Source organism: Ruditapes philippinarum, unplaced genomic scaffold (assembly GCF_026571515.1).
Source record: "Ruditapes philippinarum isolate M1 unplaced genomic scaffold, ASM2657151v2 ctg871_1_1_1_1, whole genome shotgun sequence".
NCBI classification, from domain to species: domain Eukaryota; kingdom Metazoa; phylum Mollusca; class Bivalvia; order Venerida; family Veneridae; genus Ruditapes; species Ruditapes philippinarum.
The window spans coordinates 94,026-121,391 of NW_026862242.1; the positions used below are offsets into that span (position 1 = coordinate 94,026).

The following is a 27,366-nucleotide window of genomic DNA, read 5'->3' on the forward strand; positions in this document are numbered from 1 at the left end:
CTTATCGTTGGCACATTGTTTGATATACATTCATATTTAAATAAAAACTGAATCCCAGGAAGATAACTCAGACATAATGTTCTATACTTCTGTTTATACAATTAAGAATTATTCCATGAGATAGTATCATGGACGTCTGATTCTATATAAGTTAGTCAAATCTAATATTTGTTTAATTGCTACATAGAAATTATGCCATGATAGTGCCTTTTATGAAATTATTGTGTGTTTTTTCGGCCGTTAGATAACTTTAACAATTCAGAATTCTTCATTTATCATACAGATATCACACATGACGACGGCTCTCCTGTTGCATACGAAGATTTTAATTCACGTGTCGAGATATCATACAGTCAGATTTCTACAAATCAACAGATATCACCACCAGAAGCTGTTTATGTAAACACTAGATTTTAATTAACTACTAATATTGACAATGATGTTTGTGACAAATGAATCCTTAAGTAGTTTAAATAATTTTGTTTATTTAATAATGCAGATGCTTTTCAGCAAGTGAAACTGAAGACAGTATTTTTATACCATAAATACAAAATACATTTTTATATTTAAAGTGATATGGTTGGTATGCTAGTGTTTCTATTGACTATGCAACTTTAAACATTGTAAAGATGGTAACAATTTGAAAGCAATGTGTATTCTGATCGATCAAATATGTCTGTTTTAATTCTTTTTTATTTGGTTATCACTTTTTTTGTGTTACAACTTTTTGTGTGTTTTCGACTTTGCTTATTCATATAATAAAAAAAAAATATTGACTAGTGAGCCATTGAATATGATGTGATATTCATTGGCGGAAAATCATATTCATGGCTCACTTGTCAATAATTATGTAATATCGCTGCAGCAGTCCATGAATTATTATTTGGATTTATTTGAATGTGTAGTTGTGAATGATTAAAGATATAGATATATACAAGAATCATTACGAAATAAAGAAAACCTGTGATAGTAATGAATCGTTTAATTGTAATCTTATTGTTCTACTAACTACTGAAACACATATAAATGAGTCTTACAAATAACAAAAACTACTCGTACTGAGGGCTTCAAAACGATGTTTGTAAGATATTATGGTTATTATCTGAGACAATCTTATATTACAATTCAATATACATGCAATTTCTAACATATTTGCACGTGCAGACATATTATCAAAATCAAGACAATAATTCACCAGTGTGCTACTATTTTACGGATTTTCATCATAATTATTTGTGCAACTTAATAACTTTTATGGGCAAAATAGATCAATACGTTATCTTTCAAAGACATCAAACTAGGTAAATAGTAATTACATAACAAATTTGTTTTCATACATGTTAGATCTACAATGATATAATCCACATCTTTTAATTAAATTATATTCATCACGATAATACGTAATAGAAAAAAAAAACAATTATATTTTAGTCAAATTCTATCATATTATACATACCCATTATTAGTGTTGTATATAGAGAAATAGTTTTCTTTCCAAAATTAGAGTAAAAACTATATATAGCTCATAAAATACAATTTAATGTAAAACTATGCATTTTAAAGATTCTCAATAATGTAAATCATGCATTTACCAATAATTCAAGTAAAAAAAATAATAATGATATTTCTATAAAGCTTAGTTAAAACAAGCACACTTTCATGATCTAACTAAAATTGCTAAAATTGTGAAACATAGTTTTCTATAAAATCGTCTGTACATAACATTGTATATTTTTTATTTATTTTTTGGAAAAAGTAAACATGCACAGGTTGTAGAACATTGCAAGAAAAGATATAAATATATCAACCAAAGCATGCTCCCTAAAAGCTTCACTTGAGATAAACATAAGTGGCATATCTATATCTATAAAGACCTTAGCAACCAATGTTTTATGTCTGAATTTATCATTTCTAACATACAATACATTAGAATAGTTTATAGATAAAATCACTGAATGTAAACTCATATAATGTATTTAAAATTTAAAGCAATATTTAACGTATGAAATTAACATAACAAGTACTTATCATATAACAAAATCAAAACCATTCGAAATTCGAATTCAACGTAGTTAAGCTTAATATGTAAACTTCATTGTGATTAATACACCTAAAGGAGTAATGCTAACTATATCAAGTAAATAATGTTTTTGTCAATGATTAGTCAGTATCTAGTTCACAAAAATCATAGTCATTGTTTCCTGGTCGCATTTTTTTATCGGTTGCAGTGTCATATAATGTATTAGCTTTGTCATTTCCATTGTCTCCGTTGATGGAATTAAATACAGCATAATCGTTGCTTGGACAAGGCATAGTTTTGTGTTTCCCTCCTTCTGCAAAGTCGTAAACATCATCTGGTTCTGCAGCCAGGTTTGATTTGCCGAAGCCTAAAGTGATGTCAGATCTTACACTGAGTACGGCATAGTCATTATTGCTATTAAAATGATGTTTGTTCTTTTTATTGTAATGCGTTGTATCGTACATTTCCTCAATACATTCGTTTTCTTTCACAGTCGACTTCCCTTTGTTTACCACAGCATAATCATCGTTGCCACTTGACGGTTTGTTACTGTGTTCAATATCACAAACCTCAAAACTCTTGTTTTTCTCATTGGCAGATGTTCCTATGTTAACCGCAGTATAGCCATTGTCAATAGCAGATATATTTTGATCATCGTCATATTCAGTGTCATATTCTTTCCGGGCATCACCGCCAGCTTCCTGTTTTGATTTGAAAGGTTTGGCGTATATAACACCTGGAATAAACGACATTAAATGGAGTATTATACATGTATATAACACAAGAGATACAAAATAAGTGGAAAAATAATCAGTATAAAAATGTTTCTCCAAACAAGTAATGCTTCTCCACATTCTTTGTATTGTTTTTATTAGTGAAAAATTGAATTTCTTAATGTACTTTATAAGATGTTGGATAATTAAAGAAAGAATTATAGAATGTAAAACATAAACATTTCAACAAACCTGCTACGTATTCGTCAATTTGTTTCGGAATCTCTTTCATATCAAGTACGTAATTGTTTTCCTCGCATTTTGTATGAGCGGATAGATTGTGTCTGAAAGAAATGTAAGCCGAAAATGACTTTGTTTAATTTCTTAATATAAACACATAAACATAACCTTTATAACACTGCACGTTTCATAATCCGCAAAAAGTCTAACACTAGAATTTGTTTTCATATTTTACTTTTATCCGAATACTAAAATTTTGACTCGCGTTAAATTTTGCTTTTAATTATGAGTTAAAAAGAATGTGCTTTGTCAAAGAGGAAACATCAGGTTAAAATTAACTAATTGAATAATTATATATATTTATTTCGAAATATATACTTTAACCAATCCAACCATAGTGAGTACCTTCGATTCCGTTTTATAAGACAAATTACTAGGTTCAACAGCAAGACTATAACAACAACACCAGCACCAGCAGATGATGCTATAGGATCAAGTGGTTTCTTTTATTCCTATTGAGAACCTTTGATGGCTTAAGTAAATAACAAAACATTCAAATTGTTTGCATTCAATTGCTTTTTTATCTATGGAAATGCAAAAATGATACAGCCATACAAGGCGTCTTAAAACGTAGTAGGACTGTGGCTTTACTGTTTACATCTTTTAATTTATGCACACAATTTTACAAGACAACGTCTCCTCTTTATTCTGTGAACAAATCAGATAATGTTATTAGAAAAAATAGTAACTTTTTACTAAGAAAACATGAAATTACGTGGTAGTATGATCAAAAATATAATATCTACATTTACCCTGAACACATTTCAGTCCTACAAATCCGTCAGTGCATCATTATGGACATTCGTCTGTAACTTGGTTGCAAATTGCATTTTCACAATGACTTCTGCATTTTTTGTCACATTTTTTCGCCAAGAAATCCGTCTTTGCATCCAAATATGCAATACCTATTCATATCATCACATATGCGTTTACTGTCATTTGATTGACACTTATCAGGACATTTGTTGTTGCACAAAGTAGTTTATTTTACACCCTTCTAAGCTGTGTCCTGTTTTCAAGTGGCAACTTTGATTATTACCATCACAACCAGTGGAACAGATATCTGTACATGTTTCGCCATAAACACCTGGTTTACATTCATAACAATTGTTCGCAAATAAACATTTTGAACATTTTCTGTGCAATTCAAATCACAATAAGTTCCGTTGAAACCAGACGAGCACATATAATAAAAATATAATTTTCAATGACAAGACTATTTTTTAAGTTTTTTCAAATGTGGTACCTCAATTTTATTTTTGCTGACAATTCTGACATTGCTTGGGCTTTTTAGAGAAAAGCAAAGCTAAAATTGATAAATAATTTAAATCTAAATAGATGTAATATAAGGAAAAAACTTCAAATTCACAATCACCACATATCAAATACTATCTCTAAATTTTTGCTACATTTTACATTCTGAAATAAAAAAAAACGCTTCTTTCCACATGCCATGCAAAACTGCTATTGATGGCATTTGGTTTGACATTTGGGCATATTAAAGTATTCTGTAAAGTAAAGTATTAAAATACAATGACAGTCATCAGCCCGAAGAATAAGTAAACAGGCCAGCGTTCATAAGACAGCCTTTCAACAATTTCACGTTTTCATAATAACTAACCGCTTTTTGAATGTTTACACACCTGTCAACAAATATTTATTGTCTAAAACAATCCTCTTTCTTATAAACATGACTAACAAATCTAAATAATATCCCTCTGAATAAAACACAATTATTTTCCTCCCGCGAAATACACCTCTTTTAAAAATGGCGGCCATTTATATTACCCAAAGTCTGGTCTAATATAAATTCGCCGTAAATAACAAAAATAAGGTCAGATTGTGTTTTATTATTATTAAAACAAGCGATCATTCATGTTTTTGGAATAAAATAAATGACATCATCGCCATTTTACGTTGAGTGTCGTATTCGATGAAATATAATTCATCTTACACACAAACAAACATATTCTCTATATCTTTCTAACACTTATTTAATATTTTAATAAAGGAAAATTCGAATATATTAAAAATGCATCTTCAAACACATATTCAGTTTAAATTTAATTTCAAAAACGTTTTTAAAAAGTGCAAATTTTAAGATAGGATAGATTCGAAATGTTAGATTTTATGTATCGTTTTCAATTTTTAATAAAGAGCTTGAATTTTAAGTATATGATCTACTGTTTACAATCGAAATAGTGACAAAATAAAAATTATAAATGTAATATGCCTTTGTTAGACTTGATATCAAAGTGGTCCAAGGGGTCTTCCTTCTCCAACGCTTTTATTGTATCTGCAGTTAACTACCTCTTTGATGAATAGTTTTGAAAAGCACAAATCATACTTCCTTATTGCAATTCATTCGAGATGGGGCGTATCTTTATATTTCAAACTGTACTAAATTACAAACCATAAAGTCAAAACATTAAAAAATGATAAGGGATAATATTACGACGAAACGAACTAAACGTAGCTTGAAAAGGCAAAGAGAAGTGGAAAATAAACAAAAATACACCTTGCGGTGTATTTTATTTATATTGTAATGATTATAATATTGTTGTTGTTTTTTTCAGATTTTTTATTCGTAAATTAGTTATTGTATCATCATTATTTAAGGTACCCTCGGATCCATGCATATATCTCTCTGAATTATTCCACAAATCGTTGGTCTTTATCAAATTGAGTTTAATCTTATGTATATCGGATGTTAAAAAGGAAAAACAGAAACATATATATCTTTTGGTAAAACTCATTTTTTTTTTTTACTTTGGAAGAGGCGACGTTCTAATAGTGAAATAGTACTTCCATTTTTTTACAATAACATTATGGCCATACACTTTGGGAAATAAATTAACACTATAAACCAGCTTTAAAATTTAGGCTGGTTTAAATTTAGAGCAAGCATCATTTAAATAACAAGAAGAAAGTAAGGAAAGGTGATGAAACAGTGCTTTTTGTGATTCATGTTGAAAAGTAAATGTTTTAAATGTTTCGGCATTCTGCATAAAACCAGCGTATTATAGTACATTGGAAAAATAGATAATAATGAAAATGATCTACATCTTTGGATTGTAACTTAACATGTAGTTTAAAAATCTTATTGACTAGCATAACGCATGAGTGGATTAGGAAGTGAATATCTACCTGTTTTTGAAAAATAAACGACTCTTTACCTTTTAATTCATATGTGTTGATACCAATTTTCGGATTTAAGAATTTATTTCACAAGGTATGTAACTTCTTAAAGAATATAAAGATGTATCACATAAAATATTCTTATGAAAAATTTAAAAAAGGGTATAATTATATTTGTCCTCCTTTTTATGGTATATTCTCGAAAGGATTTTACGACAGAGAGTATTTTACTTAACACATACGGATTATGTATTTAAACAGACTAGAATTATCCGGAGCAACATGATTCTGGACATGCGCAATTGACAGACATCAAGAACTTCAAATATTTTTCTGTCATAGCGGTGTTTTAATTGTTTCTTATAAAAAGAAAATAAAAATAGTAAACTAATGACAGCATATTAATAGCTTTATACTTTTTAAATAAGTTAATGAATTTCTTCATGCTTTTTAGCTCACAAGAGCCGAAGGCCCAGGGAGAGCTATAAGTATCAAAGGGGAATGTCCCGGCGTCCGTCGTCATGCGTCAACAATCGTCTTCTTCTTTGAAACTACTAAGCAGATTTACTTCAAAATTTGGTCTGTAGCATCCTTGTGACAGTCAAACTTGAATTTGCTCATGTCATTCCAATTGGCCCCTTTTAGGGGTCAGCAGGGCTAAAAATAGAAAAAAAACCTTTAAACGTCTTCTCCTACAGAACTAATGGATGGATCATCACCAAACTTTGACTGTAGCATTCTTGGTAGTCTTTTGTCAAATTTGCTCATATTAATTTGATTGGCCCCTTTTATGGGTCTCCAGGGCTAAAAATAGAAACAAACTTTTAAACATCTTCTTATACAGAACTAATGGATGGATGATCACTAAACTTAGTATATAGTATTCTTGGGTAGTCTTTTATCAAGTTTGCTCATATAAATTTGATTGGCCCCTTTAAGGGCCGCTAAAGCTTAAAATAGAAAAACCTTTAAACGTCTATTTCTACAGAACTAATTTATGGATGATCACTTAACTTTGTCTGTAGCATTCTTAGGTAGTCTTTTATCAAGTTTGCTAATATTATTTTAAATGGTCCCTTTTAGGGGTCTCTAGGACTAAAAATAGAAAAAAAAACTTTAAACATCTTCTCCTACAGAACTAATTGATGGATGATCACCAAACTTTGTCTGTAGCATTCTTGGATAGCGTTTTTATCAAGTTTGCTCATAATAATTTGATTCGCCTCTTTTAGGAAAATAGAAATATCTTTAAATGTCTATTTCTAGAGAACTAATTGATGGAATGATCACCAAACTTTGTCTGTAGCATTCTTGGGTAGTCTTTTATCAAGTTTGCTAATATTATTTTGATTTGTCCCTTTTAGGGGCATCTTAAGCTAAAATTAGAAATACATTTAAATGTCTATTGCTACAGAACTAATTGATGGATGAATACAAATCTTTGTCTGAAGCATTTTTGGGTAGTGTTTTATCAAGTTTGCTCATATTATTTTGATTGGCCCCTTTAAGGGGCCGCTAAAATTAAAAATAGATATACATTTAAACGTCTATTGCTACAGAACTAATTGATGGATGATCACTGAACTTTGTCTCAACATTATTGGGTAGTCTTTTATTAAGTTGCTCATATTTATTTGATTAGAAAAATCTTTAAACATCTTCTACTTCAGAACTAATTGATGGTTTATCACCAAACTTTGTCTGTAGCATTCTTGGGTAGTCTTTTATCAATTTTGCTAATAATAAATTGATTAGCCCTTTTAAGGGCCACCCAAAGCTAAAAAAAGAAAAAAAAATTCGAACATCATTTCCTACTGAAATAATTAATAGATGATCACCAACCTTTCTAGCATTCTTATGTAGTCTTTTTATCAAGTTTGCTCATATTAATTTAATTAGCCCGTTTAAGCTAAAGCTTAAATACCCAAGACTCATGGCATTTCTTCAAATTGTTATTTAAAGTTTAAATAATTATTTGAAGAAATGCCATGAGTTATTAAATTACACATATTCTGTGCTCAAATTTAATATTAGAATATATTGATATTCCAACACTGAAAAGCAGTTGTTTTCTGCTGAGCGACTCAGGGCCATCATGGCCCTCTTGTTTATCTTAATATTCTATAGAAAGGGGCTGAGGTCAATATTGATTAAAAAGAATATATAAAAATATGAACATTGAACATTTGCTAAAATCTATAGTGTGTGTTTGTGCATTGCATTATAATGTAGATGCACCACACCAAAAATAGTTTTGTATCGCTACACGAGTATGTGGCACTATGTTTGAAGTTGAAGGTTTAGCGTCTTATGTAAAACTTGACGTTTTCCTGCCATTGAACCACAGTAACAATACCTAAATGAATTACATGTCTGAATGAGATATTTCACTATTTTTGTTGAATAAGTTTATCATACTTAAAACAATAGGCACTCTATAATGTTACTTAAACGACAGCATAATTTGTGTTCGAATTATGAATTAAATATGTCGATTTAATGTTGAAACTATTTTATTACATAATTTGTTGTATGGTTATGAGGTGAATATAGGTTATAACATATATGACGTTAAGCTATTTGTTTTGCTAGTTTTTATTGTTTGTGTTTGTATGTCTCTGTTTTCTATGCTCACCTTTCATGCTTGACAAACCTTTGACAACTGTTTCTTTGTCTGCCTTAATTTTTATCATTGATTTCTTAAAAAAATTGAAACGTTACATTAACATGGAAAAATACACCACAGATATAACTATAGATCTGAATTGCATTTGCTTTCGCGGCGTTCTCGTATTCTTTGAAAAATGTGCGTTATATTTCGTGTGCGTCCTTTTTGCGCTTTAGTAAAGCAGTCAAAAATCGTGATGATTCCAATAACAAGTCATCAAATTTAAAGGAAATGTGTTTGTTTTCAGTGAAATAGATATAAATCTCATATCAAAGTGAGACAGATAACACAGGTGTGATTTATAGTATATTCACTTATTATAACGCAAATAAGTATATTCAATGTTTGTAATCAAAGTTGGAAAAGGCCATGTTAAACTTTTCCATTATTTTGTTTTACAGTGTACAAATTAGGATATTTACTAAATACAAACAGATATTCTTTATTTACATATATTCCTCATAGATAAATGTCATATTATTATGTTCCTCATATAAAAAAAAATTATACTGCTTCGATTAAAGGTATCACCATTGACACCATGACAAGATTGGTTTCAGTAATTTTGGTGTTAATCTGTCAGAATGGTAAGCAGCTTTTATGATAATTTAATGCAAGTCTACAGCAATATACTGTTTTGTTATTAAATAGAACATGAAATAAAGTATGCTGTATTGGATATCTTGAAAAGGTCCTTAATTCATAAATTATTTCAACTGCGTGTTTCTATATTGTATATATTAGTAAATGCTCATATTTTCATCAATACGATAATTAATGTAAATAGAAATCTAGAACAGCTTTACTATTAATCAAAAACATATTGATTTCTGCTTTAGAATAATCAACACTGATCTGTTCAGATTTTTAATTTTGCAACAACGGGCAAATTATTGTGTTGCTAAGAAGAATATTATTACTGGGTGTATAGTTATTTATAATGATTTAAAAAAGCACCAAACATGTTGTTATCAAATGCATACACAATGAAACATGTTGATTTTAGTTCTATATTAATTTTCTAGGATTATCGATACAGACATGCAGAGAGTGTGTATGTTGTAGAGATGGAACAAATAATTGTGATTCCAACAGGAATTGTGTTTATGGTTGTATCGACGGTTATTATGGTAGTAAATGCACAGCTGAGTGTCTGGAAAATTGTAAAACTTGTGTAAATAGTTTTGGATGTACAGAATGTAAACCTGGTTATTTTACATACGAATGTAATTTATCATGTGGGAATGGTTGTCTCAACAATACATGCTCAGTATTATCAGGAGAATGTCCTTGTAAATCAACAAACTTTGTGCATGGTAAATGTGATGCTTGTTCTGGTTTAATGTATGGCGATGAATGCAATTACTCATGTCCTAGTAACTGTGGAAATTGCATATCAGATACAGAATGTGAATGGTGTAAAAACACGATTTATCACGGGTCATATTGTCAGTATAGATGTTCGGTTGGATGTATCGGCGGAAGATGTGATAAAAGAAATGGACATTGTACTGCGGGATGCAACCCTGGTTTTATTGGAGATAAATGTGACACATGCTCACCTGGTTTATATGCACCCTATTGTGATTTGAATTGCAAGGAAAATTGTAAAGCATGTTTTGGGGCAACAAATTGTACAGCATGTAAATCAGGTTTTTATGGTGAAACTTGTACAAATACCTGTCCGTTTGGTTGTAAAGGAAACTGCTCATTTGCAGATGGACGCTGCCTTGAATGTAAATTAGGATTATTTGGAGAATTCTGTAACATTACATGTAAAGATGGAACATATGGTGAAGATTGTTCTGAATTATGTCGTAATAAAGATGTAAATTGCCAAGTGTGTACTTTAAATGAATTGGGTGGTTATGGGGGCTGCACACAATGTCACAGAGGTTATCACCCAGTGATTTTCAATAATTATAATCATAGCATATGTAAAAGTTGTCCAAAAAACTGCAATGGCAATATTTGTGATAATGCAGGATTATGTGAAGATGGATGTGTTCGAGGAAAATGGGGAGATACGTGCACTGATAATTGCAAACCAAATTGTGTAGAATGCAATCAGAGAGATGGGAAGTGTTTTCAGTGCACAAATGATACATTCTCAGATGATTGCTTACAAAAGTGTAGCGCAAATTGCAACATGACCGACAATGACCGCGTTTGCGCAAGAGATACAGGGACATGTTTACACGGATGTAACACGGTTGAAAAATATGGGGAATATTGTGACAATCAATGTAGTAATGCTTGCATCAATAAAAGCTGCATCTGGAAAACGGGACAATGTTTAGAAGGGTGTGAGATGGATTTTTACGGATTGTTTTGTAATAATTCTTGTTCTAATTCATGTCTTTCTCATACCAGTAAACGTACATGTGATGGGATAAAAGGCCATTGTTCATTTGGATGTAAAGCTGGTTTCCATGGCAAAAGATGTGACAACATATGTAGTAGCCTATGTGTAAATACAACCTGCAACCAAACAACAGCGGAATGTTTATATGGCTGTATAGATGGATTTAAAGGACCAAAATGTGCTGAAGGTAAGTTAGTCTTGCACAACAATAAAAATTCTATAAAATATTATCCGAAAAGCAAATATTTTAAACAATTTAACACGGTTATTAGCGAACTTCCGGTTATAAGGAACAATATTTTTGGCCCGAATTTTGCCCTTCTTTATTTAATATAAAAATATACGGTTACAGCGAACACGGTTATAAGGAATTATCGCTTATAAGGAACACATTTTTAGTCCAAATTTAGTTAAAAGTACAGAAAATTACACTTTTATAACGAACTCCAAAATATCGGCTATCCGTAAATAGATCCCGTATTTTAAACTTTCGTTTTCATTGTCACCCGTCCGAATGTACCGTTTACTGTTGTATGTACTTCAAGACATCTATTAAAATGAATTTGTATAGCAGTACGTAATAGCATAATCAATTGAAAACTACAAAGTACGTTTGATTTAAATGGAAAAAAAATCTTAAACAACCTCCGGAATAAGTTTGCAAATCCGGAATTTTCGCAAACTCAACTACCCTTTTTAACATAGTTTCAAAACAAAAAGTTAAATCAAACAGTAATTTGGATGAAAATAGACGATTATTGACCGATTACACAAAGATAGCGCAATAATTAAACGCTGGGTGAGCGTTCAAAGTGTGACCTCCCATGGGGGTTTTCAATTGTCCCACGGGTTTTTACGTATCCCACTGGGACTTTAGTGGGGTTGAAACCCCATTTCTTAAAGTGGGAGAATAAAACCGTGGGAGGAAAAAGATTTTTTTTTTCTAAATATTTACATGTGTTGAATATATAATACTTATAATAAAATTATAAGTATTCGAGGAATATATTTTAAGAATTTTGCAATTCTCCCATTGGCTGAACTAACCCATTTAGTAAATGGGAGAAATCTCCCAAAATTATAATTGTGCGGAAACCTCCCAAAATTAAAATGGGAGAAATCTCCCATGATGGCTAACTTGGAGAAATGCCCCATTAGAGCGTAAAGGGGAGAAATACATTAGGGGAGAATTCATCTTTGTTTTACTTATTGGATCGGAAGTTTAACAGTAAAAGTTTTTCTACATGTTAATATTCGGTTCGACCTTTTTAAAATGAAATAGGTCCGGTCCAATTAGTTATTTATTTACTCAATTAATTAATCATTATTTATTTACTCACTTAATTAATTATTAATTTATTTATTAGTTAATTAATTAATTCTAAATAAATAAATAAATTCATTCATTCAATTAATTATAAATATATAAATAAATAGAAAAATAAATAATTAAATTAACATATTGATAAATCAATATATTAATAAACTAATAAATTAATACACTTATTAATTAAATAAAGAAATCAATAAATAAATTAATTAATAAATTAATAGATTGATAAATTGATGAATTAATAAATAAATAAATTATTTTTTTAATAAATTGATTAAATAAATAAATTAATTAATTGGTTTATGAATTAATTCAGTCATTAATGTTACAAATGTCCAATTAGTCTGATAATGAATTAAAATATATCTGAAATATTATGATTTCGCTTGGATTATTGCCTTAAGTTTAATAAACATTAATAGCGACTGTTTTTTTTAATCATTTAAATATATAAATGTATATTTCTATCCATTAATTTATAGTATTTGTTCTGTGTAGTTAGTTATTATTCATAGTAGGATATAATTTTATGATTAGTATGATATTTTATCGTGTTATTATAAATGTTTTACTAGTCTCTTATAATTCAATGATTGAATGGTCATGTACTTTTCTGTGTTTTATGTTTGCTTATGAATTTTATTTGTGTATGTGCATGAATGAGACTTAAATAAATAAATATTATTATACATTGTAGAAATACTCAAACAAATTGTTTAAACAGTATGACAGTCAATTTAGTTAATTAATTCTAAATAAATAAATTCATTCATTCATTCATTCAATTAATTATAAATATATAAATAAATAGAAAAATAAATAATTAAATAAAGAAATCAATAAATAAATTCATTAATAAATTAATAGATTGATAAATTGATGAATTAATAAATAAATATTTTTTTAAATAAATTGATTAAATAAATAAATTTATTAATTGTATGACAGTCAACTGTACATTAAATTCGGGCGGTGTGTGGTCAGTGCAGTTCTAATTACCAATGAGATCAATTATCTTTTATTACCCTTCATGATGGGGCTTTTTCTTAACAGCATAATTATACACACACACACACACACACACACACACACACACACATGTGCACACACACGCACACACACAAAGAAAAAAAGAAAAAAACACGGTTTAAAAGAATAATTAAAAATTAAAAAAAGGAGAAAAAATGGATGTTGATCATTTGAAAATGAATAGTTCATATATAATAATGTAAGTTAACAAATTATATATACATGTACGCTAAATTGCAAATAACAGAAATTAGAGCGTTTAGGATGTTTTTCGTCTGCTTCATTGATCTCTTTCTTTCTTTGTTTACAATCCAGTTGAATAATTGAATGGCTATTTGTACTAAAAACGGCGTACTTGAAAATCGTGTAGGCACGTTCATTTAGATCACTTAAATAACAAAAGCATTTTTGTTTACATAAATATAACTTGTACAACACGCCAAATGAAACAAAACAGCATATATTTTGATGTATAAGGAAAAGAAATACACATAAGTATAACTGACATGAAGGTTAACAAAGTAAGGTAGGTATATTCCTACGTCATCAATTAAAATGGCAAAATAAGTTCCCGATAATTTATTTATTTATTTATTTATTTATTTATTTATTTATTCATTTATTTATTTATTTATTTATTTATTTATTTATTTATTTATTTATTTATTTATTTATTTATTTATTCATTCATTCATTCATTCATTCATTCATTCATTCATTCATTTATTTATTTATTTATTTATTTATTTATCAATTAGTTAATTTATTAATTCTGAATAAATAAATCAATAAATAAATAAATAAATTCATTCATTCATTCATTCATTTATTCAATTAATTATAAATATATAAATAGATAAAAAATAATAAATGATTGAATTAATATATTGATAAATCAATAAATTGATATTCTAATAAATTAATAAACTTATAAATTATTTAACTAAATAAATTAATAAATCAATTAATAAATAAATAAACAAATAAGTTAATAAATTGATTAAATAAATAAAGTAATTAATTAATTAATTAATTTATAAATTAATAGTTTAATTCATTCATTAATGTAGCCAATGTCCAATTAGTCTGATATTGATTTAGAATAGATCTGAAATATTATGATTTCGATTGGATGATTACCGTAAGTTTCATTAACAGTATGGCAGTCACCTGCACATTAAATTTGGGCGGGGTGTGGTCATTGCAGTTCTAATTACCAATGAAACCAAAGGAATTATCTTTCGGATATTAACTTGATTGGATAGCAACATAAATGACTGTCAGGTCTGATTGCCCCCCTAAAAGAATGTTGACACCACTTGAACGTGTGAAAAACATAACCATCGAATGTCATAAATTACGTATCATATAACACATCCTTTGATTCCCAGAGATCAATTAAGTTTTATTACCCTTCATGATGGGGCTTTTTCATAATAGCATAGACACACACACAAAACACACAGAAAAAAAACATATATAGTTACAGGGTTCTTCTTCACTCCTATATAAGGCTTAAAGGCACAGAGATTTAACTCGATGAAAACAAGAGCAACTACTCCAGGTTGAATAGTCGCTATTTGAACCTGCGATTTGTTCTTTATTTATATAAAGTCTTAAGAAATTTCATAAAAAATCGCATCATTTTCTCGTGTCAACTGTTGAAAAACCATTCAACCAATATCGTTGAAAATTCGATTTTGTACAACTTTGGAGGGTCTACTTTACATGTTTTAAGTTTTAAAGCCCTGACCCAAGTAATATGTCCAGGAGATTTCCGCGTGGCTTGGTCATTTTTTTGCATTGCGATTTGTTCTTTCTCTATATAAATTTCCGGAAAAACATCATTTTCACGAGCCTACCGTTCAAAAACCATTTAATCAATTCCGTTGCAAATTAAATTTTGTACAATTATGGAGGGTCTTCTTTACATGTTTAAAGTTTTAAAGCCCTAATCCAAGGAACCTGTCCAGGAGATTTCCGCATGGCTAGGTCATTTTCCGGCGATTTACTCTTTTGGTATATAAAGTGCATAAATTTTCGAGAAAAAAATCATTATTTTGAGCCAACCGTTCATAAAGTGGTCTTCCAACTTCATATCAATGTAAATCAGTTCTGGTGCGCGTGACAAAAAACGCGCTTGAGAGAGCTCGATCCTGCAGGAATTGATCTCATGTACACTTAGCCATTACAAAATGAACGCTACGTACTTAACCCTTTCGCTGCCAGAGGGTTATTGTTTTATTGTTTTCCTATTTGCCAGAGGATTTTCTAAGAAATTACTATATTATTAATAAATATAATTATTATTATTTGTTATAAGTATTATAATAATTATATGTTTCCAAATCTGTTAGTATTATAATAATTATTGTCGATGGTATAATTTTCTTTATATTTATTATTATTTTTATTATTATTATAATTAATTTATTATATTTATTAATATTATAATTATAGAACCGGCTAAAGTCGTCCATATGGCAAATACGCCGAAAGTAATAGGGACGGCTTAAGCAGTGAAAGGGTTAAAAATATATATATATATATATATATATATATATATATATATATATATATATATATATATATATATATATATATATATATATATATATATATATATTATATATATATATATATATATATATATATATATATATATATATATATATATATATATATATATATATATAGTGACAGGGTTCTTTCTTCACTCCTATATAAGGCTTAAAGGCACAGAGATTTAACTCGATGAAAACAAGAGCAACTACTCCAGGTTGAATAGTCGCTATTTGAACCTGCGATTTGTTCTTTATTTATATAAAGTCTTAAGAAATTTCATAAAAAATTGCATCATTTTCTCGTGTCAACTGTTGAAAAACCTTTCAACCAATATCGTTGAAAATTCGATTTTGTACAACTTTGGAGGGTCTACTTTACATGTTTTAAGTTTTAAAGCCCTGACCCAAGTAATATGTCCAGGAGATTTCCTCGTGGCTTTGTCATATTTTGCATTGCAATTTGTTCTTTCTCTATATAAATTTCCAGAAAAACATCATATTCACGAGCCTACAATTCAAAAACCATTTAATCAATTCCGTTGCAAATTAAATTTTGTACAATTATAGAGGGTCTTCTTTACATGTTTAAAGTTTTAAAGCCCTAATCCATGGAATCTGTCCAGGAGATTTCCGCATGACTATGTCATTTTCCGGCGATTTACTCTTTTGGTATATAAAGTGCATAAATTTTCGAGATAAAAAAAACTATTTTGATCCAACCGTTCATAAAGTGGTCTTCCAACTTCATATCAATGTAAATCAATTCTGGTGCACGTGACAAAAACGCGCTTGAGAGAGTTCGGTCCTGCAGGAATTGATCTCATGTACAGTTAGCCATTACAAAATGAACGCTACGTACTTAAAAAAAAAATATATATATATATATAGTTACAGGGTTCTTCTTCACTCCTATATAAGGCTTAAAGGCACAGAGATTTAACTCGATAAAAACAAGAGCAACTACTCCAGGTTGAATAATCGCTATTTGAACCTGCGATTTGTTCTTTATTTATATAAAGTCTTAAGAAATTTCATAAAAAAATCGCATCATATTCTCGTGTCAACTGTTAAAAAAACATTCAACCAATATCGTTGAAAATTCGATTTTGTACAACTTTGGAGGGTCTACTTTACATGTTATAAGTTTTAAAGCCCTGACCTAAGTAATATGTCCAGGAGATTTCCGCGTGGCTTGGTCATTTTTTTGTACTGCCATTTGTTCTTTCTCTATATAAATTACGAAAAAAACATCATATTCACGAGCCTACCGTTGAAAAACCATTCAACCAATATCGTTGAAAAGTCAATTTCGTACAACTTTGGAGGGTCTACTTTACATGTTTTAAGTTTTAAAGCCGTGACCCAAGTAATATGTCCAGGAGATTTCCGCGTGGCTTAGTCAATTTTTTTGCACTCCGATTTGTTCTTTCTCGATATAAATTACGAAAAAAAAAACATTATATTTACGAGCCTACCGTTCAACAACCATTTAACCAATATAGTTGAAAATTCATTTTTATACAACTTTGGAGGGTCTACTTTACATGTTTAAAGTTTTAAAGCCCTAACCCATGTAATATGTCCAGGAGATTTCCGCATGGCTTTGTCATTTTTTGCATTGCAATTTGTTCTTTCTCTAAATAAATTTCCGGAAAAACATCATTTTCACGAGCCTACTGTTCAAAAACCATTTAATCAATTCCGTTGCAAATTAAATCTTGTACAATTATGGAGGGTCTTCTTTACATGTTTAAAGTTTTAAAGCCCTTATCCAAGGAACCTGTCCAGGAGATTTCCGCATGGCTAGGTCATTTTCCGGCGATTTACTCTTTTGGTATATAAAGTGCATAAATTTTCGAGAAAAAAATCATTATTTTGAGCCAACCGTTCACAAAGTGGTCTTCCAATTTCATATCAATGTAAATCAGTTCTGGTGCGCGTGACAAAAACGCGCTTGAGAGAGCTCGATCCTTCAGGAATTGATCTCATGTACAGTTAGCCATTACAAAATGAACGATACGTACTCAAAAATATATATATATATATATATATATATATATATATATATATATATATATATATATATATATATATATATATATATATATATAGTTACAGGGTTCTTCTTCACTCCTATATAAGGTTTAAAGGCACAGAGATTTAACTCGATGAAAACAAGAGCAACTACTCCAGGTTGAATAGTCGCTATTTGAACCTGCGATTTGTTCTTTATTTATATATAGTTTTAAGAAATTTCATAAAAAATCGCATCATTTTCTCGTGTCAACTGTTGAAAAACCATTCAACCAATTATTAAAACTAAGTAAGTATACATGTGCAATTAAAAGTAACAGTCTACACTTAAATCTAACTGTATAGAAGATCTCATATTTAATATTGAGAAACAGGTTTTGGCACTTTCTCTAACAATATTATTATTAGATAGAACAAATTCAAATTTTTGATCATCATTCCAATTGTGAAACTCATGATTAATTTTAACAGCTTCTTCATATAAACTATTTCTTATGGTTTGATATGTAGAACATTCTAATAAGACATGTTTTTCTGTTTCAACTGCATTTTTACAAATAGGACATAGTCTAGCATTAACAGGCATATTTTCATATCGCCCCGTTTCTAATTGTATAGGCGCAACACCACATCTGAATTTAGCTAGAGCTGATCTGTGTTTAGCAGGAATATTACTTGTAGATACATACATTTCTGTTTCATAATCGTGTTTGAAATCTCTATATGATCTTAGTTTATTACGACCATTTCTACTTGGACCAGACATATTATTAATACTGTTTTCCCAACTAGCTATATAAATGTTCATATTTTTTTCTTCCACATTGCTACAAAACACTTTAGATGACATATTAATACAATTCATTAAAAAAATCATCAAGATCTAAACTAGACATGTGAGCGATATACATAAATTGCCAGTTTTTTACATCTAGAATTACGTTTATTTCTACATGCCATAAAAATCTTATAGTTAAGTCGATTTGTATCCATGGTGCATAATCTATGCCACTGTTGGGAGACAGACCGCCATTGCTTTACATGCGGAGGACGCCATGCAGTTTCACCATATAAAGCTGCTGTGGGAGTGTACTTTCCAACTCCCAGGAAGAACCTTATTGCACGATTCTGTACGGCATTTATACAGGTGTAAGATTTTGTACCCCAAATTGATGCAGCATATGAAATTACAGGCCAGACAGTGCTGTCATATAATTTATTATAAACATTATAAGGCATACCACCCATTTGTTTTGCTTTAGCGATTAGCAGTCCTAAGGCTCTGCTGGCACTTTGAGCAACAGATTTAGCAGTCAAATCAAAGTCAAGAAATTCATTGAGCATTAAACCAAGGTATGTATAGTGACCAACCACCTTTAAAAAGTGGTCTCCACATTTAAAGCAACAATCCTATCTGCCAACCGACTGTGGACGAAAATGTACTATATTACTTTTTCTGGGTAAACAATCATTGTATTGGTAGAACACCAGTCTGCTAAAACATTTAACATATATTGACGGTCTGCTTCATTTGCAGCTATGAGCACAATATCGTCAGCATATAATAAAATACAAACTAATTCGTTATCTATAGTAACGCCTTTACCAGTGTTTTTCATTTTTAGAACTAAATCGTTTATGAACATGTTAAAAAGAATAGGTGGTAACGAACAACCTTGACGAAGACCAGAGTTAGTTTCAAACCAGTCTGTATATAGACCATTTATTCGTACCCTGGTTGACATGGACTTATACAAGGATAGTAAAGCATTGAGCATATTTCCATTAATCCCTAATTCAAATAGTTTTTTCCATAATAGACTTCTATTAATAAAATCATAAGCTTTACGAAAGTCAATAAAGGCGCAAAAGGTAGATAATTTATGCTTTTTCCTCGTGTCAATAATATTGGACAAGGATGAGATATGGTCAACAGTGCTCCTATGTTTTCTGAAACCATTTTGCTCATCTGCTAAAATATTATTAGATTCCGAATATGATGAAAGCCTGTTATTCAAAATCGAAGAATATAATTTATACATGGAGCAAGAAAGTGCTATTCCTCTATATGATAAAGGGTCTCGAGGGTCATTCGTGCTAGATTTGGGTATGGGAGTTATTATCACTTTTCCCCAATCTGAAGGCACAATTCCTTTTTTGAAACAAATATTATATAGAATATGTAAAAATGAAACTGAACAATTGTTTCTAAAAATGTCAATTGGAATATTATCAAATCCATTAGCTTTACCGAGTTTTGCCTGCCATATTGCCTTATGGACTTTTTCAATGGAAATATTAACATTAAGCTCATGAAAGACGTTATTTTCAACCTGGTTATTTGACATGTCTATATTATTTACCAGAAGATTATTAGATTGTAAAATATCAGTATCAGGTCTATTATGGCTTTATGCTACGCACGCCTTACGGCACACTTGTGTTTCAGCCCTTATTACTTAATCGCTACATCTTAAAAATCTGTATGACACCGATTAGATTACCATTTGAGCATATTACCGTTTAATCTTATAAATAATGTCTATTTTTGTTTGTTTGTTTTGAAAAAAAATTCAGTACTAATTTTTCATCCGACGATGATAACAATAGAAAAATGAAACAATTTCCATTATTGGAATTGCTTGGTTTTATCCATTTTATGAATAATTTTAAAAAATTGTTTTCTATAAAGTTATTATTACAACTAAACGAAGTGATCAACATATTGTTTGTTTTTCGAAAAAAAAATCTTACCGCGGTATTTATATTTAATGAAATCAAATAAGTTATATACTTCAAAACCAGGAGAGACTTGCCATTTAGCTTGTGGAACTATTTGAATGTCAAAATAGACTGGATGAGACAGAAAATACAGATAGGACACCGGCGAAGAGTACACCCAAGCATTTTGGAGTGTTTTTAATTTAAATGGATTTTGGTGATTAAATCGTTACATACGATACTTTCCTGTATTCATTCCCGTCATATTCCAAGATAAAATGCCAATGCCTGTTTTGTTATAATTAATATTATCATTTATATAATTATTATTATTATTTGTATTATTATTATTATTACTATAATTATTATTATTATTATTATTATTATTATTTCTTCTTCTTATTATTATAATCATTATTATTAATATTATTATCATGAATATGAATATTAATCATTATTATTATTATCATTATTTTTTAAAAATATTATTATAATTATTGTTATTATGATGAGATTTATTTATTATTATTATTATTTTTATCATTTTTTTTATTATTACTATTATTATTATTAATTATTATGTTTTCTTCTTCTTCTTACTATTATCATTATTCAAATCATAATTATTATTATCATCAATATTATCATTAATTAATATTATTATGATTATTATTAATATTATCATTATTACTATTATTATTATTATTATTATTATCATTATTATTATGATTAATATCTTTAAAAAAATAGTATGCTTATTACTATTATCATTATTCATTTTTTTATTATTATTATTATTATTATTATTATTATTATTATTATTATTATTATTATTATTATTTATTTATTTATTATTATTATTGTTATTATTACTATTTTGTTGCATATTCCCTGCCATTTTATTTCTTTTTTTTTTGGATTTTATTTCATTCGTATATTTTGTATTATAGGTTATAAGCGCCACACCTAATAAATAGAACACTCTCACATTTGCAAGGAAAGGGAATTATCTCCCACTATTAGAAATGGGATTTTCTCCCATGTATCAACATGGGACTTTTCCCCCATAATATGGATGGGAGATTTCACCCATTGGTGGATTTGTCCCGCAACGAAAATGGGTGAATTTTTAAACATTACTTTTTATTTACACAATAAAGTATTTGAAGACTACATTAATAGTTTTCTTGCATAAAATTTAATTCTTAATTTTTTCTAAATCTCCCATTATTTTTATCTCCCATTTTTATAGAATGGGGATAAACCCCCATACGGGATAGCAAACCGCCAGTGGGAGAATGATAAAACCCCATGGGGGACTCAACTTTGATTGTCTCCCCAGTACTCATTGTTAGGGGTAATTTAAAGACCAGTTTTTATTTAACTTTATACCCATTGTTAACTGAACTCTTCATTTATTCTGTAATTACTTAAGAACGGGTAGCTGAGTTTGCGAAAATCCCGGATTTGCAAACTTATTCCGGAAGCTGTTCAGTTATAATATCTTTCATAAGTAAAAGTCACCCTTAAAATATAGTAGAAGATATATTCAGTATAAAGGAAAGAAAAATCCAAAATCTTGTTTATTCTTAATCATGGAAAGAAAACGAAAAGTACTGAGTTTAGAAACAAAATATGATATTTTATGAGAAATTGAGAAAGGGAGTAAAATTCAAACTGATATATCAAAGGATTTTTTAAAATTCCAAAAAGTACGCTCTTGGGTATTGTGTCTAAAATAGAAATAAACGACTAAGTTTTCTTAACCAAATGCACGTTAATAAGAAACAGTTCGTTATATGTAAATCTGTTCGCTATAAAAACTACTGATACAAGGAACTAATTCGCTATATGCTTACAAGGAACTCCGGATATAAGGAACATATTTCGAATGTCCAATGAGTTCGTTATAAGCGGAGTTTACTGAACTTGTTTATTTAAAGACTCATTTGCAATAAGCTACACAAACAGTTACAATATTCGACAAATATTTAAATTACAAAGATTTGTTTGCATCACTTATAGCGGATCTAAAAGGCTATTATACTAGAAGTACACTGATAGGATCTACAATAGGGACATTTCTAGCTGGTGGTATTATTGTTGGAATTGCCGCCTTGATTACCTTCATTGTATGGAGGCGAAGGTTTGTAACATTATATATTCCATTACAAATTTCGATAGTTGTTAATTAAAAAGGTTAATATTTTGTCATATTGTACTTAAACTATCTTAGATAAGAAGAAGTAGGGAATAGTTCATACATCTATACATACACCTTCAAAACTGGATTTAAAGTAACGAATACCTGGAATTGAGTGATAAAATGTAGTTCAGAATGCACATTTCCTTAAGTATTTTAGGAATATACAAACTAAACAATTAGAAGTACACGGATATGAAAACACGATAGGACCTTGTGGAAATCTTTCTTACGGTAATCCTCTTAACATGTTTTTCATTAACACAATCTTTGTTCATATCTTGATAGGAATTTTTAATTGATCTTATACCATTTGATGCATATCGTTGTTTAAGTAAATATCCTTAATCAAAGCTCCTTAGTTCAAACATGCATATTTCTAGATGCACGCATTTACATCAGTGAAAATAAATTATAATTGCATACCTAGTGTTAGAAATTTTACTGATTATACATCAGCATTTTGATGTCATTATCATTATCATTTTATAACGCCTACTTAACGAGCAATATTTAATCTCTTTATGTGTCCTTTGCAACGGAGAAAACTTAAATCTTTAAAGAAATAATGTCCATATACTTAATATCTCTACAAGTTTCTAAGATAGGGCGGAGCGGAACAAAGAAACTCCCCCCCCCCACCTACCCAAATGTTATAATAAGATGCTTTATTCATAATTATGACTATTCATTTTTTGCACAGACGACACACATGAGAATGACTCCCCTGTTACTTACGAGGATTTGAAATCACGTGACGAGAGACTATACAGTCAGATAACTACAAGTCAGCAGGAAACACCACCAGCAACTGATTATGTTAATTATAGTTCATAATAAACTAGTAACATCTGTCGGAATATACTCTTATAGACTAGACACTTTCATTAAAATATGTTATAAGATATATGCTTGTATTTTATTGAAGTAGATAAAACAGAAGTTTTATCACAATTAAGGGTAAGAAACAAATATGTTTTCTTTCATTGCAAAAGTGAACATTTTACAATAATGATGTATATCTTCCAATTTAATACGAACTATCCTTGCATAAAAAACTGCACACGCAGGTATACATTAACGTTTTAAGAAAACACGGATCACGCGCTGATATTGCACTTTTTAATATGCTTTATGCGGGCGGATGGTTAATAACAGCATATGGAAAATGACGGCCCCAGTGGCTTCATATTATCTTAACATAATACTATGATATTACACTTGCGGAGACATTGCAAATGGAATAGTTTCTATATACGAAATACAGATAAAGAATCGCAGATTTTACGATTTAAAAGTTTACTTTTATGTAAAAATAACGCTTATGCGTCTTTTTGGGCATACTCATCGGATTTCAATCGTTGTGCTTCTGTAGATGTTAATGCACAAAAACGATTTAAAAAAAACAATCTGAATGTAGGATCAAACACAATTCAATTCTAAGAAATTGCTGAAATGTTTAGTTTCTTTTCAAAACACCAAGAATATTTTTATTTAAATACTTAAACACTAACAATTTATAGTGCCATTTTTTGAAGCAAAATTCAACAACAAATTCAGCATGTTTTAATGTATACCTGTATATGGAAGAAATCCGATGTTTTAAGTTACAACTGAAGCAGCATTTTATCGATATACAGACGCTTAAAGACGTTCGTTGACATGAGAAGAGTTATTATCATATTGTCATATTACTAATGTAAACAATGTAAGTAACGCTTGAGTTGACATGAGAAGAGTTAATATCATACTGTCATATTACTAATGTTAACAGTGTAAGTAACGCTTGAGTTGACATGAGAAGAGTTATTATCATATTGTCATATTACTAATGTAAACAATGTAAGTAACGATTGAGTTGACATGAGAAGAGTTAATATCATATTGTCATATTACTTATGTTATTATTGTAAGTAACGCTTGAGTTGACATGAGAAGAGTTAATATCATATTGTCATATTACTAATGTTAACAGTGTAAGTAATGCTTGAGTTGACATGAGAAGAGTTAATATCATATTGTCATATTACTAATGTTAACATTGTAAGTAACGCTTGACAAGAAATGAACATATTTTCAATAAAGTTGCATCTTATTCATTGAAGCGTTCATTGTTATTTTAAATTGGCAAAATGTCAGACGAGTATAAATCATTAGACCATTATGAAAAAGTAAAACTACATATATTGTCAAAGTAAAACTAAACTACATATAACTTTAATTATGAGAAAAGAGCATTTTTGTAAGTATTTAACACAGCCGAAAACATTTTATTTTTAGAGAGTTTTAATATAGAACTGCTTTATCTATGTAAGTATCATAAAAGTAGATTTGTTTTATAATAATTTCATAAGTTTAAATTTACATGTTATATGTATTAATAGCTATGTTTAATAACTTTTGTTAATTTCAGCAGAAAAAACTACTTCTTTCTCTAAAGGGCTGTATGCAACTATATTTTGATAGTTTTATCTTTAATTCATGATCAAAAACTAAATCAGCATGACTACAAATGTTAAATAATTCATTTTTTAAAAAATATCTTCTGCATAAAATAATATTCATGAAAATGACAATTTCTAAAAATGGCATTTTTATCGTTTTACCAGTTTAACATTTTAGAATATTAAGTAAAAATTAGATATTGAACATATAGTACGAAAGATATTGAGAAATAGTACTTCTGCCTATTTATAGGTACTGTTGATATAAAATGAATTTGCATTCATTATTCAGATCATAACTCTTTAAGGTCAAACATCTTTACTGTTTGAGGGAGGCCTCATGTGACCCTCGGCCCATTATTTATGCACAAACGGGCTTTTGAGTAAATAAGCTTGATAGCTTCCACACATGAGATAATTGAAAGTCCCTCACGGGATTCAAACCAGCAGCGGTAAGTGGAAACAGGCTTGTACTACGCAAACACTGATGACTCTCTTGTAATGATATTCAAAGCCGTATTATATACGTAACGCAACTATATTGTCAACTCTAAACAATTATTTAATGATATAATAATCATCGATTTTTAATGACATCGGTTTGTCTTTTTCAAACTGGCTTGTCGTTTGTCAAATGTAAGCATTCCACGCTGAAAGTATTTATTCACTCGCAAATGAGACATACTTATCGAATGATGTTTGAACAATTTATCAATTTCTATAAAAATTATTATCATTGTGAAATGACACCTCTAATGCAGACACTTTTGTCGTATACATCCAATGACCCATAGTGACACTTGCATTGTCTTTATCTGTTTATTTCTACCTCGTTGTAAAAATGTTTATTTCCTGATTGTTTAACATTTCATCATTTTCATTTACCTTAAAAGCAAAATGTAATGAATATGAAACAAAGATTGGTCATTGGATGTATACGACAAACTAATTTAGAGAAGAATTTTTGAATGTTGTTTGTCATTCATAATCATAAGTCATGATTTCTAGATTGTCTCCTTGAGTGGTTTAAATCTCACAGAATATACGAAATTACGTGCCTAATTGAGTAAAATTGACATTACGCCGCCTGTCAATCAACCTGGCAGGGGTCTTACAAATAAGCCAATCCGCGATCGTTATCAGTTTCACGCTAAGATGTCTGAAAAGTCCGTCATTTTCCTTAGACAAGCTATGTGTATAAGACAATGGTGCAGCAGTATTTATATTGAAATTTTGATTTTTGTCAATTTAAAGCTATTAAAACGGTATATCTAAGTTACAAAATATCCTGACATATTGACAGATGGAGTCAGTTAGTTCATTTTACGAAAAACCCAAAAATATCAGTAACTTTCTATATATGAAGATAATAAGTTATATAGCAGGTAGGAAAGTTGAAACTGGCTATACCAAATTGCATTAAACAAGGAACAAGTTTAAACAAATACTCTATTCCTTCCTTCATTACAAGTATGTCTATTCATAATCACATAAAATATTATAAGGTCTCAGAATATCCAGAAGATATGACATTTTTTTTGTTCGTTTATAACATATTGTCAATAAAATGCTGCAGTAGAAAAAAAAGTACTTGCAAATAAAATGAAAAAATATGCAATAAATATTTCAGGTGAAATTATCCTACCTCAATATTTCTATTAAAGCTCAATGAATTAAGATTAAAGATTAAATCTTCAAATACATCTGCTTCAATAACATCATATCTGATCACGGTGAGGTATGGTATATGTGAAATTTATTTTGAAGTGAATAATATTGCGTTTCATCACGAAAATATCTAATGTACAAATAAACATATACATGTATAACAAAG

General features: G+C 29.3%; 1 protein-coding gene across 1 annotated transcript; it reads left to right on the top strand.

The window, feature by feature from the left end:
* The first annotated feature begins 9,366 nt into the window (after window positions 1-9,366).
* LOC132718390 (cell death abnormality protein 1-like) lies at window positions 9,367-25,579 on the top strand. Its single transcript, XM_060702086.1, has 5 exons — window positions 9,367-9,426; window positions 9,865-11,391; window positions 22,911-23,031; window positions 23,249-23,322; window positions 23,792-25,579. Exons 1-5 carry the CDS (start codon window positions 9,381-9,383, stop codon window positions 23,923-23,925), a joined length of 1,902 nt encoding a protein of 633 aa, XP_060558069.1. The 5' UTR covers window positions 9,367-9,380; the 3' UTR covers window positions 23,926-25,579.
* Window positions 25,580-27,366: the final 1,787 nt, after the last annotated feature.

Excerpts from the sequence above, each read along its gene's own strand:
- LOC132718390 (XM_060702086.1), top strand. The coding sequence starts at position 9,381 with ATGACAAGATTGGTTTCAGTAATTTTGGTGTTAATCTGTCAGAATG. Across the intron at positions 23,032-23,248 it reads TTCATTGTATGGAGGCGAAG|GAATATACAAACTAAACAAT; the intron begins GTTTGTAACATT and ends TAAGTATTTTAG. Across the intron at positions 23,323-23,791 it reads TTGTGGAAATCTTTCTTACG|ACGACACACATGAGAATGAC; the intron begins GTAATCCTCTTA and ends TTTTTTGCACAG.